At 36.0% G+C, this 16,541-nt stretch overlaps 1 protein-coding gene across 14 annotated transcripts in view; it reads right to left on the bottom strand.

The window, feature by feature from the left end:
• Positions 1-16,541, bottom strand: part of KCNMA1 (potassium calcium-activated channel subfamily M alpha 1) — a 421,118-nt gene that overhangs the window by 64,933 nt on the left and 339,644 nt on the right. For 8 of the 14 annotated variants that reach the window (XM_079312583.1, XM_079312582.1, XM_079312580.1 and 5 more), the window contains one exon: positions 280-573. The exons of the other annotated variants lie outside the window; for them this stretch is intronic. In XM_079312583.1, coding sequence (XP_079168709.1) covers positions 280-573 — 294 coding nt within the window. The remainder of the gene's footprint in view (positions 1-279; positions 574-16,541) is intronic. 14 annotated transcript variants of the gene reach the window in all.

Here is a 16,541-nt window from a genome sequence, read left to right as displayed (position 1 = left end):
GAACATCACATGAACTGGGATACCTGGTAAGTTCACTGTGCCTAGCACGTAAATGCTTTGAAGCAATTAAACCCTTTGAAAGGTAAAGCACAAACCACCCAGACACATTAGTTGACTAGATATCTCAATTAACTTATTAATCACCGCATCTGGAGAAATCCACATCTGTAAGCACTTAACAGAGCATTAGTAATGTCATAGTCACATTGAAAACAGGCTGCAAAACCATGCACAAACCATTCTGAATTGCCTTATGCATCCAACTACTGGGCTACCTACGGAGATCTTGGTTCAACCCCGGCTTTTGGGAATGGTAGCGGTATTTTACAGGCAAGCTGAGTGCCCTTTGCAATCTACAGTAGGTAGATTTTCCTTGTTCAACAGAACTCAGTGAGTTAAGGTGCAGCAGCGAGGGGCTGTTGGGTAGGAAGAGGCTCCCTTTACGGTTATTAACAAGTGGAACAGGTTCCGGGATTCCTTCAGTGGACTTGGCATCAACCAATGCATTAGTAGTTGTGTTCTTGAATTGATATGAACATTTTGGGTAACTTGATCTAGCTGCATTCTTTACTTCTAAATAATAAGAAAAAATTTAAATTAATTTCTTTGTATTAAAAAATATTTCAAACCACAGGCATGAATAAATTTTGATATTATGTGGAAATACAGACATTAAAGCTTAAGGTATCAGTTCCAACAGCAGAAATAAAGGTTTATACCTGCAGCTTTCTTATGTTGGTTTTTTCCCCTCTAAAAATGACTCTTTATAAAAGAATACTTATAAAAGGATTATTCAACCATATTATCACCTTTAAGCAATAATCCCATCCTAGGGTAAGTATGTCTGAGGTAATATTTATTCCCTCATGTTGATAAAGGCTTTGAGATTTACTATCTGTGGAGGATGTTTATTTCTTTGAAACTACTGAAAATGACAGGGGAGGTAAAGCACTCTGCTGCTATTAAAATAAATAAGGAATCATAGAAAACATAAGGTCACCACTTCAAAATTGAGCAAGCATACTTATGGAATTAAACTGATTTTAAGGAACCCACATAAAAGTTGTTGACTATTCAACAGTGCTGCATACTGTAAAATTCAGCAGGTCATACATTGTACCTCTGAAAAGAAAGTTAAGAAATTCAATTTCCTAAATATGGATTTAGCTTAAAACTGTGATTCTTTGTCTTCCATTGATAATATATCAAGGCTATTTAAACACTACCCCCACTACTATTATCTCTAACAAATGGCACCCCCAGTAAAAACAATGTTTTTCTGGTAAAAATATGCAATAAAGAATCTTTCCTTATGCTTGTTTCATTCAGGATGAGTATGGTATAGAGAAGAAGGTACATAACTGAGCTGCTAACATCTTACATTTGGTTATGCATAATGAAGTAAGAAGTTTAGGTAGGGAGTAGTTGGTGGACTGATAAACTTGCAGCTTTATTTCCATGTGTTTCAATGGCCTTAAAGATTCTATGGAGAACATCAAACAGAGAGTAGAGGCAAAGTATTTGAGAAGGTCAGCTTTTTTTTTTTTTTTTTTTTGGATCTTTGTTTTGTTTACCACCAGCTAGAAACACCATCTGGTAAGAGGAAAGATAAGAAAATAGCATTCCCATGCTTGCCATTTTTCTTCAAGCACAAAATCTGTCTCTCTCATGGAACAGTTGAGTATATAGAAATTACAAAAGTCATTTGAAGGTACTTTTTAACAAGGTTGAACTGGTTGGTGACAAAGCACCCATTCCAGTTCTGTGACCTTTTGATGGCTTACTACTATTCTGACTGAAGTAGAATGAAAAATTAGCAAGAAAAGAACTCAAGTCTAATTTACAATGTTATTCTGATTTTTACTAATAGAACATTTGAAATATAATAATAATAATAATGCTGCATACTCACCAGAGTTCACACATACTTTAAATCATCAGAGGAGAGCATCTATCTTTGATTAGCAATACTGCCACAAAAATAAAATACACTGTATAAAATATTGAATACACTACTTGAAAATTATTAATTTTACCTCAGAGTTACTGGGTTTTTTATGAAATTCTGTACTTCTACTTCTGATATTCCTCCAAATGAAATAATTTTCAGACGATACAATATATCTGCAGAGATCTATTTCCCTACACATGGTCAAGCCTTTGAAGGCCTTGATATGCATCAAGTCAGTTCTATTTTTAAAGTGCAGATAGTAAAACTGGAAATAATCTTTTAAAATTCACATCCTCTATCAAAGTATCTTCACATGCAATGGAAGAAGACCAGAACCTATTAAGCTTATCAACTCTCTAATCAAGTTGTTTAAGAAACACCATAATCTTTTTACAGTCTCCTGGAGTTCAATAAGTGATGGCTTCAGATATCAGACCTGACTATTAAGCAATAACCTTCCATAGCAGTATATGCCTTATAGCATATTCCACGTAGAAAAATTCAAGCTTTCCCAAGATTTTGTGCTTGCAGTGGCACAGCATGTGTCAGAACAAAAATACTTGTCTTTTGGTATGGCTTCTTATCTGGAGCTTGGCATTGTATTTAATAGCACCACATGATCTTGTTCAGCAGGAAGGCAGACTGAGCTGCTTAAAAACTAAGTTACTTCCCCTTACTTCCAACAGTGTGGACAGGTACTATTACTGAGCATGGGCACAACAAGTTGACAGGGTTTTTTGGTCAAATTATTATTCTAGATTTAAAAGCTCTAACTACTGGTTTCATCTCGTGACTTCTAGCCTCCTGCCTCTAACAAGAGCTCAGATCAAAGTGGAAGAAGCTCCACAGTGGATGAGTGATGAAATTCTTTGTACACAGGACAATTTTCTTTCTTACTCCAACAGTTTATGACCCATGTCTTTTTACTCAATCTTCGAAAGCAAGGATTACAGAATAATATCTGAATGATCTATCTTTGATAGAGATTTCTTTCTCCATTCCTCTTAAAATTACATATGTATTTTTTACCACAGAAGAACAAAACTAGTTGTTCTTAGTGTAAACAGCCTGCCAAGTGGTAGGTGCATGCTGTGCCACACACAAGGGGCTGTCAGGATACACCTTGAACTACATGAGCAAGCATGGAGCTTTTGGATTGAGCAGTACTGTACAAAAGGGTGAGAAACACAGGTCAACTTCAGCAGACACAAACTATAGTGTGCAGAACCTAAACCACTTATGGAGCATCCTCCTGTTCAGCAAAGACAGATTTAAAGTTGATCAATCAACAGAGTTGATTCACTATTATGTGGGCTGATTTCCATAGAAAACGTATTTGGGAAACTAAGACTGCTGTTAATTATATGGAACTAAATACATCCTTACATATTGTCACTGCCTCACTAGGTTTGGCAATCAAACTGTCTGGATTGGGGTAATTTGTCGTATCACTGTGCAACACCAAATCACAACCTCCAAATCCACCAGGGTCCTCTTCCAAGCATGGGATGAGTTTAGCACCACCAAGTCTACTAAAATAGGACTATTTTTCTAGTCATAGTCAGATTATTTCTTTTTATGTAGCACAACATATGACTTTATTTCCAATGCAAACAGTCACAGGCCTGCATTGTTTATGCTGCCAAAGCTCCTCAGAACTGTTCAGTACATCGTCATGCCTCCGTAAGGCATTGTTATTGCCTAAGAATATTTTGAGAGCCATTTTGAGAGCAAATTTTGAACTACTTTTTGAGAATGGCAAACAGTAAGGAACAGGATAAAAAATAGAGCAAGGGTAAGAAATTCCATTTTCTGTAATATTTTCTAATTGCACCCTGGGTGAACACTACCTACTTTTAATAAATGCTGTATAGAATTTGCCCAAGAAGCCTGTCAACATTAGCAAGATAAAAAATAATATATATAAAATGTGATATATTAAAATGCAATTGCAAAGGTATTTTGAAGTTGCATCTATTCCTATTCCTTACCCCCACCCCCAGGAACTCCCTTTCAAGCTCAATGAATACACACTTGTCTACAGACTGCATTAGGGAATCATGCCAGTTTCTATTTCTATACATTTTATTTATTATAATGAAGATAATTTGAATTGCAATCTGCAACTCCCTGAACATTTTTAAAACAACAAATGTAGTTAAACTAATGCCTGTGGCAATCTCTATTTATTCTTTGTGAGCATACACTTGCCATAACTTAAAACTGTGCTGAGCTTTAATTTAAATGTAACAAGGCAGAATACCAGTACAGTGCTTTCAACAAAATGGCTGAAACTGGCTTCAGCACGATTTGCCTGGAAGGGAAGATGAAAATGTGTTTTAAAGAAGAAAAAATATCCTGACCAAAACCAGACATTCTAAACAACCACCACTGATATCCAGTGCTCCTTTCCTCCCCCATCTCTATCACTGCTAGGCTTTCAGCACTGTTTTTCACCAGACACTAGCACAGTGTTTTCCTTCATAGTCAGCCATCAGCCAGAGCTGTCACTTGCAGATACTTCATTTTTGTTTCAGTCTAATTCATACTGCACCCCCTTAATCTCTGTAGTGAGTAATGCCATGTCACTGTAAAGATATGTCAGATCCAGCACTAGAAATACAGAGAGCGTTTCTAACAGTTAAACTATCTTGGTTTGAAGAAATAATTCATTTCTTCCCCAACTTAACTGATGTCTTTCTCCTGAATATCTTCTGAGCTGACCTCCAAAGGAGCAGTCACTGTTCTGCAATCTGGCTCAGCTTTCATGGGGTGGGGGGTGAAGAGGCAGCCCTGTATCACTAAATGCAAATAATCAATATGTTGATTGAGCTTTTGGCTACCAGAGTTCTTTTGATGGGAGTGACAGTGAGCATGACTTGCCTCATTCAATGACAAGCCTGTTTAGACTTTTTGCTACCTACCACTTTGTGAATCAGGCAACTGAAAATACCCACAGCAATTCCTCCAAACTGTCAGCTATTGCTGTGATTCCACCCAGCACCCCCTGTACAAGACAACAGATTAACCATTAGGCTAGATATGTTGAAAATATACAGCTTCAACCTTTCCCCAGCTAGCTCAGAGCGATGTATAGATGATTATTTCAACCGTCAGCTGCCGCATAGACTTAAACCCCTGCACAATAACTCCTGGATTCATCTGCCCCTTGTCAAACTTGCACAGCTTTAGTTTGAGCATACATAGTGTGGCAGTTTCACTGCGGATCTAGAATAATCCAGACGGCTGCTGTCTCTTTGTTAACAGGAAGCTAAACTGATGAGTTTGTAATGCATTTCTTATCAAAGGTAGTTTCAAAAAAGGAAATGTGCCAAATCAGTTGGGGTCGGAATTTAGCATAGTATTGAAATATGATTTAATCAAAACATTTGATATTTGTTGGGGAAAAAAAACCACCCCATATTATTCATCCTCTAAATATCATTTTATGCCAATGAACTATTTATTTTACAAATTTACTTGATATTTTTGGTGGTAACAGATATAATGAAATCACTGACTAGAAACTACAATATAACGTTGCTTGATGAGATACAAGAATATTAATTTTAGAAACTGCGGAGCAGCGTTCGCTTGGTGTCTGAAATGGTAATTCAAATAAACAGGACTGCTGCTTTTGTTTCTTTGTGCATTACAAACTCAGGGAAATGCATTTCATTCTGATTCTTACACAAAAAGATACACCGTGTATCTACACACTAGCACCATTAGAAAAGCAGGTGAGGCTGGCTTTTAGCTGCAGTGTGTGCCACTTGAAGCAGATAAAACATCAAGATCCAAGAATGTCAAGAATGCATCATCAGAACATTTTGCAAATATTGAATGGTGCTTACATGAGACATTCTCTTTGAAACTGCAGATCAAGAAATATTTCTTTGCTTTTCTTTGCTCCCCTCTTTTCGTCCCAGGTTTGTACCTCTTGGCTAAAGGTACATAAAATTTCAAAACAAATGCATTGTGTCTACTTTCTTTCCTTTTTTCCCCTTTTTCTTTCTATTAGCATCCAATACTTAAATTTTGTATTAATAATACATGGTCTTTCAGTCCTAATTCCACTCACACATAAAGAACTGAAACTCAGCCACAGATATATTCCTCATCTTTGCTTTTCCTTGAATGCCGTAAAAAAAAGTTAAAATCTTGCCATGCTGGATCCTGTTATTAATTTAAGATGGCTGCTCTAATATTCAGTGAAATCAATATAAACTTTAAGTTCCTGATCTTTTACAGTAACTTTTATATAGAATTAAAAATAGATTACATAGGAGTTTGGAAACCTTGAAAACTTACAACTCGAATCTTTTGGTGAAACAGGTCTGGCGCATGGATTTAAACCATTTGTACTTATTTTTAAGGATAGAACAACTGCATAAGGTTACCACAGAAATATATTTGTTTCTTTGCTCCTCCAGTTTAATTCAAGAACATAACTATTATGAATGCTGTATCAATTATTATCACTTCTCTGTTGCTATGACTTCAGCAAGCAAAAAGTGGCTTAAGGCTGTCCGAACTGTGCTTGATCCAAAGTCCACTAAAGTCAGAGAAAACACTTAACACTGACTTCAGTGGACTTTAGATCAGGAGCTGTTCATACCTCATGTATGTGTTTTTATAAATGAGAAGCAAGCCTTTCCCCTATATACAGAATTTTACACACACTGGCATGTGTAATTTTGAGAAAAAAAGGCTTCTGATTTCATGGATCTGGTTTCTTGTTTCAATACAGAGGTACATAGACAATAGGACACTATTTGTACATAACAAACATCTTCTCTTTCCCTTGCCAAGCTTGCACAGTAGAAAAAAAGCTACTTCAATTCCTAATCAAATTTTAATTTATATTTAGACTAAGTCATAGGTCCACTGAACCTTGAACATATTTTCTATATCAAATTTTAGTATTCCCTCATACATTTTTCTTGGTTTTTTAGTCTTCATTCTCCACTGCCTTTTCAAATTATGATTCATTGTGTAATTGTTTATTCAAGTCATTATACTGTTATTGGAAAACTGTCAAATGAAAAATTAAAAAAAAAGCAAAGCGACTTCCCTTCCCTCCCCCCTGGTCCATTTAATTGTCCGACTGACTTCTCCACATGACATATCCATACAGAACACTACTTGGATAAAGTAAAGTTTGTTTTGGAAAAGGGTGAAGAAATGGAGATGTGCCTAAACTCTAGGACTTAAAACAGAAAGTGGTCTGTTTTCAAAGGGGTCTGTTTTCCAGACGTCAAAGTGAAGGGAACTAACTTTGTCTTTTGAGAGTGCACTGTGGAGAATAAGGAAAGTCAAAGTGCCTCATTGGTATGGCAAGTGTAAATATGCTGAGTTTAATTCTAAGTTATGTTACCTCTTTATAACAAGCTGTTCTACTCTGAACATGGAGGAGGAGCTACCGAAAATGTTACCCCATGTGTCAGAAAAGAGCTGTTCAGACCATGTTTCCTACCAAGTCACAAGCAGCTATGAACTATGATTTTCAAGCCCCAGCTGCTGTCTCTAGCAGAGCCAGGAACAAGAAGACTGCTCAAAGCCACATGTTAACATTTTAACAGATGACCTGATGATCCCATGGCTACAAGCAGAGGACTGGGAATCTCCTGACTGGGATTTAGTTTTACCACTGATCTTGGGTTACACAGCCTTGGGTGGCTCACTTGCAGTCAATTCTGTTTTAAATTCTGTCTTACAGATCTTGCTAGAATTCAAGTGACCAAATGATCTGCAATTGTGGCTATTAATTTCTAATTTTCTCAGACCTAGCAGGTGTAAGATTGCAAGGCTGCTTTTTGAAAAGTACATTTGGAATACATTCCATAAAAATATACTATATATGTGATATCAGTATATTGTTATTACAGTGTTTGGTGGTTTGGTTTTTCTTTATTAGACATGAGAGTGTGCCTCTAACACTGAATAACTGTAACATCCTATTTATTTCTGTGTTTCTATTTTCCTTTGTTAAAAAAAAATAGTGTCAATTAAAGGACAATGCTTTCCTTATGAGTGGCCCTTTGACAGTTCCCCAAGGCATGACACGTAAAGCCAAAAGGCACATTTTGCAAGATTCTTTAGCAGTAGCAACACACAGCAAATGATAATATTCTGTGCACTGTCATAGACTATTCTTGTTTCAATGTATAGCAACCCAAAGTGTATTGTCCTTTGTCCTATTGCCTCAAAGAGAATTTTGACACCAACTGTAAGGGACACAGAGGAAGAAGTTGCAACACTAGCAAGGGCACATTGTAGTTATGCAGTTCTGCTGAATTGCAGGAGCAATCTCTCTTGTTTTTACAAAGTTAAGTTTCCCCTTTGTGACTAAACACACAATCTGATCAATCACTGCAGAAAACAGTGAAGTTCTATTTGTGGACAAAAAATAAGATACTATTAAAAAAAAAGAATCTAAATTTGAAAGGCCACTCATCATTGAGCCTATGATCACTTTTTGTTTATGCTCCCCCAGCTCCATTAAATTCAGAGAAAAATATACAATGTCTTGAAGTAACTAAGAGTAAAAGTAAGACCAGGAGCCCTTGGTGATTGCTTTGCTCCTTGGGATTAGAAATCTTGTATTTACAGCATAGATTGTGTTTGTCAGGAATAGTATTTCAGCGCACAGAAAGTGATATTTCCATGCCTTTGGAGCAGGACTCCACAAATTTCAGCTCACTCTTGCTGCAACTGCTTCCATCCACATTGGGAACATTGGGAAGTGTAGATTTCATCCTGCTGAAATCTAATTAGAATTATTCCCTTTTTTTTTGCATTTAGAAGTGTCAATTTATCTTAACATCTTAAAAATACATATTTCTAGTGTAATTCCAAACTGCATGTCCTGAATTTTTCAACCGAAATAAAATTTCATCTACCTTGCTTAATAAAAGAAGACAGACTAGGTCCCTGCCAATACCACAGTGAAGTAAAGAATTTCCTACACTTCTCATAAATCAAGGGAATTGTACTTCTAATTTCTAAGATTTTATGCATTTATTTTTTTTAAATTTCTTCCTCTGCTTCCCCATGACTTGCTTTACTTTTGAAAACACAATTGAGAGGATTTATCTGAGGCTGTTTCTTTTTTTAACTAGGTGGTTAATATGTGACAAATAAATTGGGGTTTTCTTCATACTTTTTTTACTTCATAAAATGTGATACCATTGAATTTCTTTTGGCTTGTGTTTATCCTTGAAAAAAAAAGTGTGTAGAAATGTTTGAGTCTCTGAACAAGAAGGACCGAAATATTAACATTTAACTCTGGCTTTCTTATAATTAGTCTTACTCAGTTTTCACCCACATCAATGTAAAAACTTCCATTTACTAGTGGAATGGAAGAAGGGAAGAAAATGGAAGAAAACTTCCATTCAATTTTCATAGGATCAGGCTCAGTGATCCACAATACTCTTTCAGACTTAGCTGTAATATTCCTCTGGGATGGATGTCTTCACACTACTGTTACTTGTGTGGCCATCATATCATTTCATATGTAAAGTATAAAATGCTGTGCCTATTTACAAAGACACTGATTCTAGGGATAAGTGCTTACACTGTATACACCCTTATGGAAAAAAACTGTATACAGTTTAAAAGAGCCATCTAATTTTTTTTTTTTTAATATAAAATTGTTTCCTCAGCAAAGCAATACATAATCAAGTTCTTGCAGGCTTCTCAGCCACTACTGATTTCTAAGCCAGCACCACCACCTGCTGGTTACAGGGAGTTTCAAGACCCAGTGCTGTTTCCTGTCTTCAAATCCATGCATAAATAGAGTGCAGTATTTCTTAGCTGTTTTTATACATAGAAATGTTGTTACCAGAAAAGATTTTTAGCAGCACTTTAACAATACTCTATTAGCTGAACTATGGCTTTCATAAAAACAGGGAATCTTAAAAACAAATTATTTTATGCAAAGTACTGTAAGTCACAGGGTAAACATTAAAATTAATCAGAGTGAACCTGTTGTATTAAAAGGCTATTGTCACATATGCAGGTTTTATTACTTACACAGTTAAATACTCTTCATAACACTAAGAAATTAGTATTTTTTTTTTCTAAGTGATCCCTACTTTAGTGTATTCCACTATGTACTCCATTATTGTGAAGCTTTTTTCTTGCTCTGAACAAATGTATCTAAAAAAACAATACCACCTGTTAAATCTATTAGTATAAAAACAACTAAGATATAAATAACTAAGATTAAATCTATATAACAATAGCAAAAATAGTGATAGCAGAAACGGAGATGGAATACAATCAATTGCTATGGAAATTTAGGGAAGTATAGTACATAATTTCTAAGGTGAAAACTGGCAAAAGTAAGAGGAAGCAAAACAGGAGAATAATAACAAAAACCCTCAAAACTCATATCTCTGCAAAAAGCTGACAGTAGACTGGTTGAAGTTGATTGCTATGGGAAGCAAGGGCTGGCAATCCACCCCATAAGGGTGGAAAATAAAGAATAAGCTAAGAAATCCAGTGGTGACAACTAATAACTGTGTTACTTGCATCATCGTTTTGACTTCTAATACAAGCAATACTCAGAAGTATGAAGGTATATAGGACCATATGTTTTAAACACAACTTGAATAGGTTCAAAATACTTCCATACAAAATAGAAAAAATTCTGTAATTAATTCTCTTTGATAATTTCCCTATTATTAAAAAAGTCTGCCTTACTGATAAGACTGAAATTTCTGCAGCAACTAGGGTTCAACACTTCTGAAATCTTGTGAGAGAGGAAAGCATGCCATCTCACATTCACTTCATGTAGGGCCAACTACAATGGCCTAAAATTACACAGGCTAGCAACAGAGAAAAAAAGCAAATACTGAATCTACCCAACTAATCTGATATCCATTAAAAAATAAAGTTACATATATTTTGTCCTTTTAGTTTTCACTTGGATAGTAAAGCTACAGGGAGTTGCCAACCTTGCTTAGTTCATGACAAGGATCAGATAGATCACAACCCATGATGATGAACAGCTTTAGAAAGAAAATTTCATCAAATCCAACTGCATTGTGTTTGGTTCTGGATTCACTAACCAAACCTTGATGAAAATGTGGGCATTGCCAAAGAATGAAAAGGGAGCCCAACACAGCACCCTCACTATGCTCACACAGTGCAATGAATCAAGAGGAGAGCAAAAAAGGCAATGGAGAATTTTAGAGAGGACTGTCAAGGTGTTGAATTAGCAGGTTACTTAGTTGTGTCCTACAGAACACTTGGTGTGCTCAGCACAAAAATAATTTACACACTCTGAGTATAAAATTAAATTCAGGTGATGCCCCTCTTCAAAGGCAGGTAGAATGATAAGGAAGAGAGAAGATTGATAAAATTTTTAAAAATAAATTTAAAAAAGGACAGAAGATTCTGCAGGAGACACTGAACTGCCAGGATTTCCATTGTATCACCACACCAACTTCACCTGGACTGGAAGAATTCTCCAACAAAGAAAACATTGTATAAAATTTCCTAATATTTCCAGGTCAGTTACTACCCTAAAAGAGCCTATATCAAACACAAATGCCACAGCATGCCAATATATTTGGAAATACTGTTGCTGCCAGATGTTTTGAGAGTCAGATACTGAAAGCATCCAGAAATCCTACGCTCAGGTGACACTACAACTGTCAAGAAAGTCATCTCACAAAATCAAATTGCTTGGAGCTCTACCTGTGAGGGTTTTAATTTGTCTTGTTTGAGGAGAAAGAAGAGGGTGCACAAAAGACTCATATGCTAAAGGCAGATTAAAACCAAATGCATATTTTGACATATTTTATACTCCTCATGGCAGAACTCAAGGATACTGCTGAGGAAATCACTGGGACCCAAGGGATAATTTCAGGATGCTTCCTGAGGACTATTTGGGGCTTGAATATTGAGGTTGAATATAGGGACCTAAAGATATGATTCTGGCATGTCCTCAAGCTACAATTTTAAATGCAAAACAAGAAGTTTGCTATTTAGCAGTGGAAATGCCAGTAAAACTGTGAATGAATGAGCTGCAGCTTTCAAACACTTAATCAGCCAATCAAAAAGACTTTTAAAGTTTGATCAGCCACTAGACATGCTAACACTAGAGATCCTAAATCCAGAAACAGAGTAGGCACTTTCATTAAAGTAAGAGATAGCCTTTTCAAGGATTATTTGGAAAAAAAAAGAAAGACAAAGTTTTCCATAAATCATGCTCCCATAAAAATCTACATGTGGTAGTCCTAACAGGGGAGATCTGAAATAAAAATTTAAAGAATCTTATGCTTGAAAGAGACAAATTCAGGCTCAGGTGGTTGTAAGAACACCATAGCCACATGAAAATAGCATATTGCAATGCAGATAGCACACAGAATTCATACTTCATAAATCAACATGCAGAAGGATCTGGTGTCAGCGGGTTAGAAGAATGTCAATCCCTGCTCTTACAGAATTTCACACTGATGGAAGATGAGTCAAGTCCAGACTATGTGATTGGATTCTTGGCTTGAGTCTTCCCTGGCACTGCAAATTGTTTGTTCATCTACTCCTCTTCCAAACATAACCAAGGGCTTCTGCTGAGTCATGTAACTCTCCAAAGTGGAAGATGCCTGCACGTTGGACTCCTTGTATGGAAGGATCCTGTCAAATAGTGAGGATCACATTACTGACTCCAGGCTCTGCCATCTTTGCACCATGATTATTGTTATAGAATCTCTGCTGAGACTAGTATCTGCCCCAGCCCTACTCTCTTCTCATCTTTTCTCCTTTGTCTGAATAAAGACATCATCCCTGTTACTCAGGGCAGGGAGACACTTGAATAGAAATAATCAAAATATATATTTTAAAATTCTTAATATATGTATTTATCTATTTATTTCTTTTTCCTTGAATAATGTTTCTATGGAATACAAGTTTTATTCAAAAAAATACATCTTTTAAGAACTGTTGAAAAATTTAGATGTTTCGCAAATGAAAATTGATTTTATTCTCTGCAGAATTTTGCTGACAAAATGAAATAAAAATTACACTTTCATGTCTCAATTTACACAAAACATCATTTGTCAAATATTAAAATTGATCATCAGTAGAACTCTTAAAATGTACAACCTCACAACAGGGTAACAGGTTCCACTTTTTTCTGTGGAACACCAGAAGCAGTTATTAGCATCCAAGAGTTTGCAAACTATATATTACTCATCGAAAAGCTTACTGGCGTTGTTCAGAACCAAGTAAAAAACAGTGTTTCTTGTCAAAAACAAGACAAGACACAAGAATAGTTAGGAGCCCATTATTGATGAGAAATATTAGTATACCATCTGAATATTTGGGAATATAACATCTGGGAATATAATACATAATATAATATTTAGGAATGTCCCTTATGTTGGGAAGGACAGTATGTAGTGGAAGCCAGGAAAGTACATCCTGTTCTATTCAGCAGTTCATCTCCCTTCTTCTCATCCTTCTGCTGTCTCATCCTGTGAATGATACCCATTTTCATACCCTGCAATTCTAAATAAATACTGTATCACTTCCTTGCTGCCTCCCATCTTGCGATTGACTGATCACAGAGAACCTGGCAGCCCTTGCATCTTCTGGTAGATCAGGAAAAATTCGAATAGAGGTAAAGCTTGAATAAAAGAAAAAAAATAATATTTGAACAAATGTCTGCTAATGCTATCAGTTTGCACCTATGGATCTACCACATATTGCTCATAGAACAGGAATAAGCACCATCTCTATGTTAGATGCTTTTATTCTCTTCAAGAGAGTGTTTTTATTCACTTCAAGAAGAATCTTTGTCCTATCAGCTCATAAAACTTTACCAGCTAGGCAAATATTTATCTCGATTTATAAATTACTGTCCATGTGTCAAGCTGCTATTTTTGCTTAATAACCAATCCCATAAGGGATCATCTAAGTATGACAGAAGCAGGGCTGATTTTAGACTAAACTCCATCCACTGTTAGATGGCACACCTGCTGGTTTGTTATGGCAAGAGTTAGCTCAAACACAGAGCCTCCCCTTCCTGTTGTCAGGCTTCTCCATAGCACAGGGTGATGTAAAACTTCTTATTGTCAGACATGCTGTGTCAGAGAACATACAGCAGCATGGAGTGTGAGAGTGAAGATAGTGTCAGGAACATGAAAATGGAGAAAGGCACATGTGTAGTGCAAGCAAAATCTTTTATGCAAGAGCGAACAAAGGAAATTGCATGACAGAGATCAAAGATGCTATAATGAATTTTTGGATTTCCTTCAGCAGTTCTTCATAGTAAACAAGGTCTGCACTCCAATTAAAGTTTAGAAGCAGCTAAAAACTTTAGATTATTTTAAAAATATGGCAGCAGAAATACCTCTCTGCAGATGCAGATAAACTCAACTTACTCCTGCCTACTCATACAGTATATCCTTTCTAAACCTCTCCAAATTAGCAGCAAGGCAGTTTATGGTAATTTCTTCATACCTCATATCTGTCTTGTACCCCATTTCATTCTCCTCTTGTTCTTGCTGTGCATCTACATTCTTAAGCAGAGATCAGAAAATCTGGAAATTGGCATCTGAATGGGAATAACTATGTCAAAAGGACATTCAGGCTCATATTTAGGACTTCAAAATGTAAAAATCTCAAAGCACTTCCTAGCACAAAATGTAATATAGTATAATAGATTGAGAATACAGTATTTTCCTTTTCTTAGGGGAAGAAGGACTATAGTCACGTAGTCAGTCAGTGGCACAGCCAAGATTGGGATCTTTGCCTTGTGGCACTTTGTTTCCCATTTGCCTAGGTAAAATTTCCAGTCATACTAAGATGCACACAGGAGTGTTTGACCAGATAACACTGGACACATCTTACACAGTAATAATGCTTTCTCCACCCTTCCTTTTGAGAATAATTGTACTGTGCTAACAAGATCTGATCAGTATCAGTGAAGCATGTCTGTGTGAGGCAGCACACATTATGCTTCCTAGAATCTTTGATAACAAGTGAATCACAGAATTACAGCACTTAATATTAAGTAAAGTATCATAAGGAAAGATATATCATTGTATTATTTTAAAAATGCTAAAAGAAGCCTCAAACAGTGAAAGGATGACTGAACTTTAACCTGCTTTGATGTATATTATCAACACAGTTAAGAACTTACACACTGAAATAAATATATTTATGATTTCTTAAAAATAAATTTAAAAATTTCCTCATGTGTCCTGTTCAACCCCTTCTGTCTACTATAACCCCAACCAAAGCAACAATACAGCATCGTGGCACTTCAAGAGCCACATATGGAGTTATACGACAACAATCTCCTCTTTTCATGAAGAACATAAATAATTCACAAAGTTGAGTTTCCTGGCATACACAAGTACCTCAGAAGGTTCTAGATACTCAGCAGAAAATACAAAGACCCAGAAAAATTGTCTTGTAAGTTGCTTCTGACTTCCAGACTGGAGGCTGATGCACTCTGCTGGACCTACACTGACTTTGATAAAATCTGAAGATCTCTTGTTCTAATTCAGTAGATTTTCCTATCCTAGGTAAGAAATAGGTTGGCTGGCCCTGCTTCCAGTTCTAGAAGTACCAGCCACGAAGTATTTATATTAGTGACTACTAATGTCACTACAAACCTAATTAAAGGTATGCATATATTAAATATGCTAGGGGGTCTTATGGAATAATCAGATGATGGATACACTGTGTTTGATTTTTTTCATATTTCTCCTGTTTTGATGCATCAAAATGCATCAAAAGTGAAAACACTGCCATACATAGAGCAAGGGCTTTCATACTAAACTGCATTCTATTTTATATGTTGAAACTATATCGTGGTCTGCTATATACTTCAATGAACAGATCCTTCTATATACTACAATACCTTCAGATTATATGAAATGTGTAAAATGTAAGCCAGAAGATTTCTTTTTCTCTCAATCTGAAGGGAAATATTCCAAGTCAGTAACCATGTATTTCCTTGAATTATAAAAGGAGACAAAGAACAAAGTTATGAAAGAAAATAAATTATAACAAGAGTGTGGTATGTATAGGATTTACATGTGAAAATTTTTGGTTTTGAAGTAATTAGAAAAGAACATTAAAAAAAAAGAACATCAAAGAGTCTCTGTTATTAGCATGAACTGATAGTTTTCTGCTGTTGTTTCAATACTGAGACCTTGCCCAATAACATCCACAAAAATGAGCTAAGAGTCAAAATGGCAATCAATTTGGGGGACCCATCCTGAAAAATGGTACTAACAACTTCCCAGCATCAATGAGGTTCTCAATCCTGCAGCTGTTTTAAAAAGCTTCCTCCCAAAGGCACATTTAGAACTAAATTAAATGCAACTTCGACTTAATTAACGTTTTAAATGATAATGAATACAATGTAGATTCATAGAAGGCATTTACATTGCGTTATAAAACTGATAAAAATTTAATAACTCTTTGTTAATAAGTTATGTCTCTCCAGACCCATAAAGCCTAAGGCAGACAATGCTGTAGTCTAGGGTCTAATCCAGGTTCCTAATGCAGGTGGTATAAGGAGGCAGGAGACTGACTTGACACTTGACATTTGCTCTAAGCCTGCTCT

This window comes from Erithacus rubecula (assembly GCF_903797595.1).
Source record: "Erithacus rubecula genome assembly, chromosome: 9".
Lineage (NCBI taxonomy): Eukaryota > Metazoa > Chordata > Aves > Passeriformes > Muscicapidae > Erithacus > Erithacus rubecula.
This window is presented reverse-complemented; position numbering and strand designations above follow the sequence as displayed.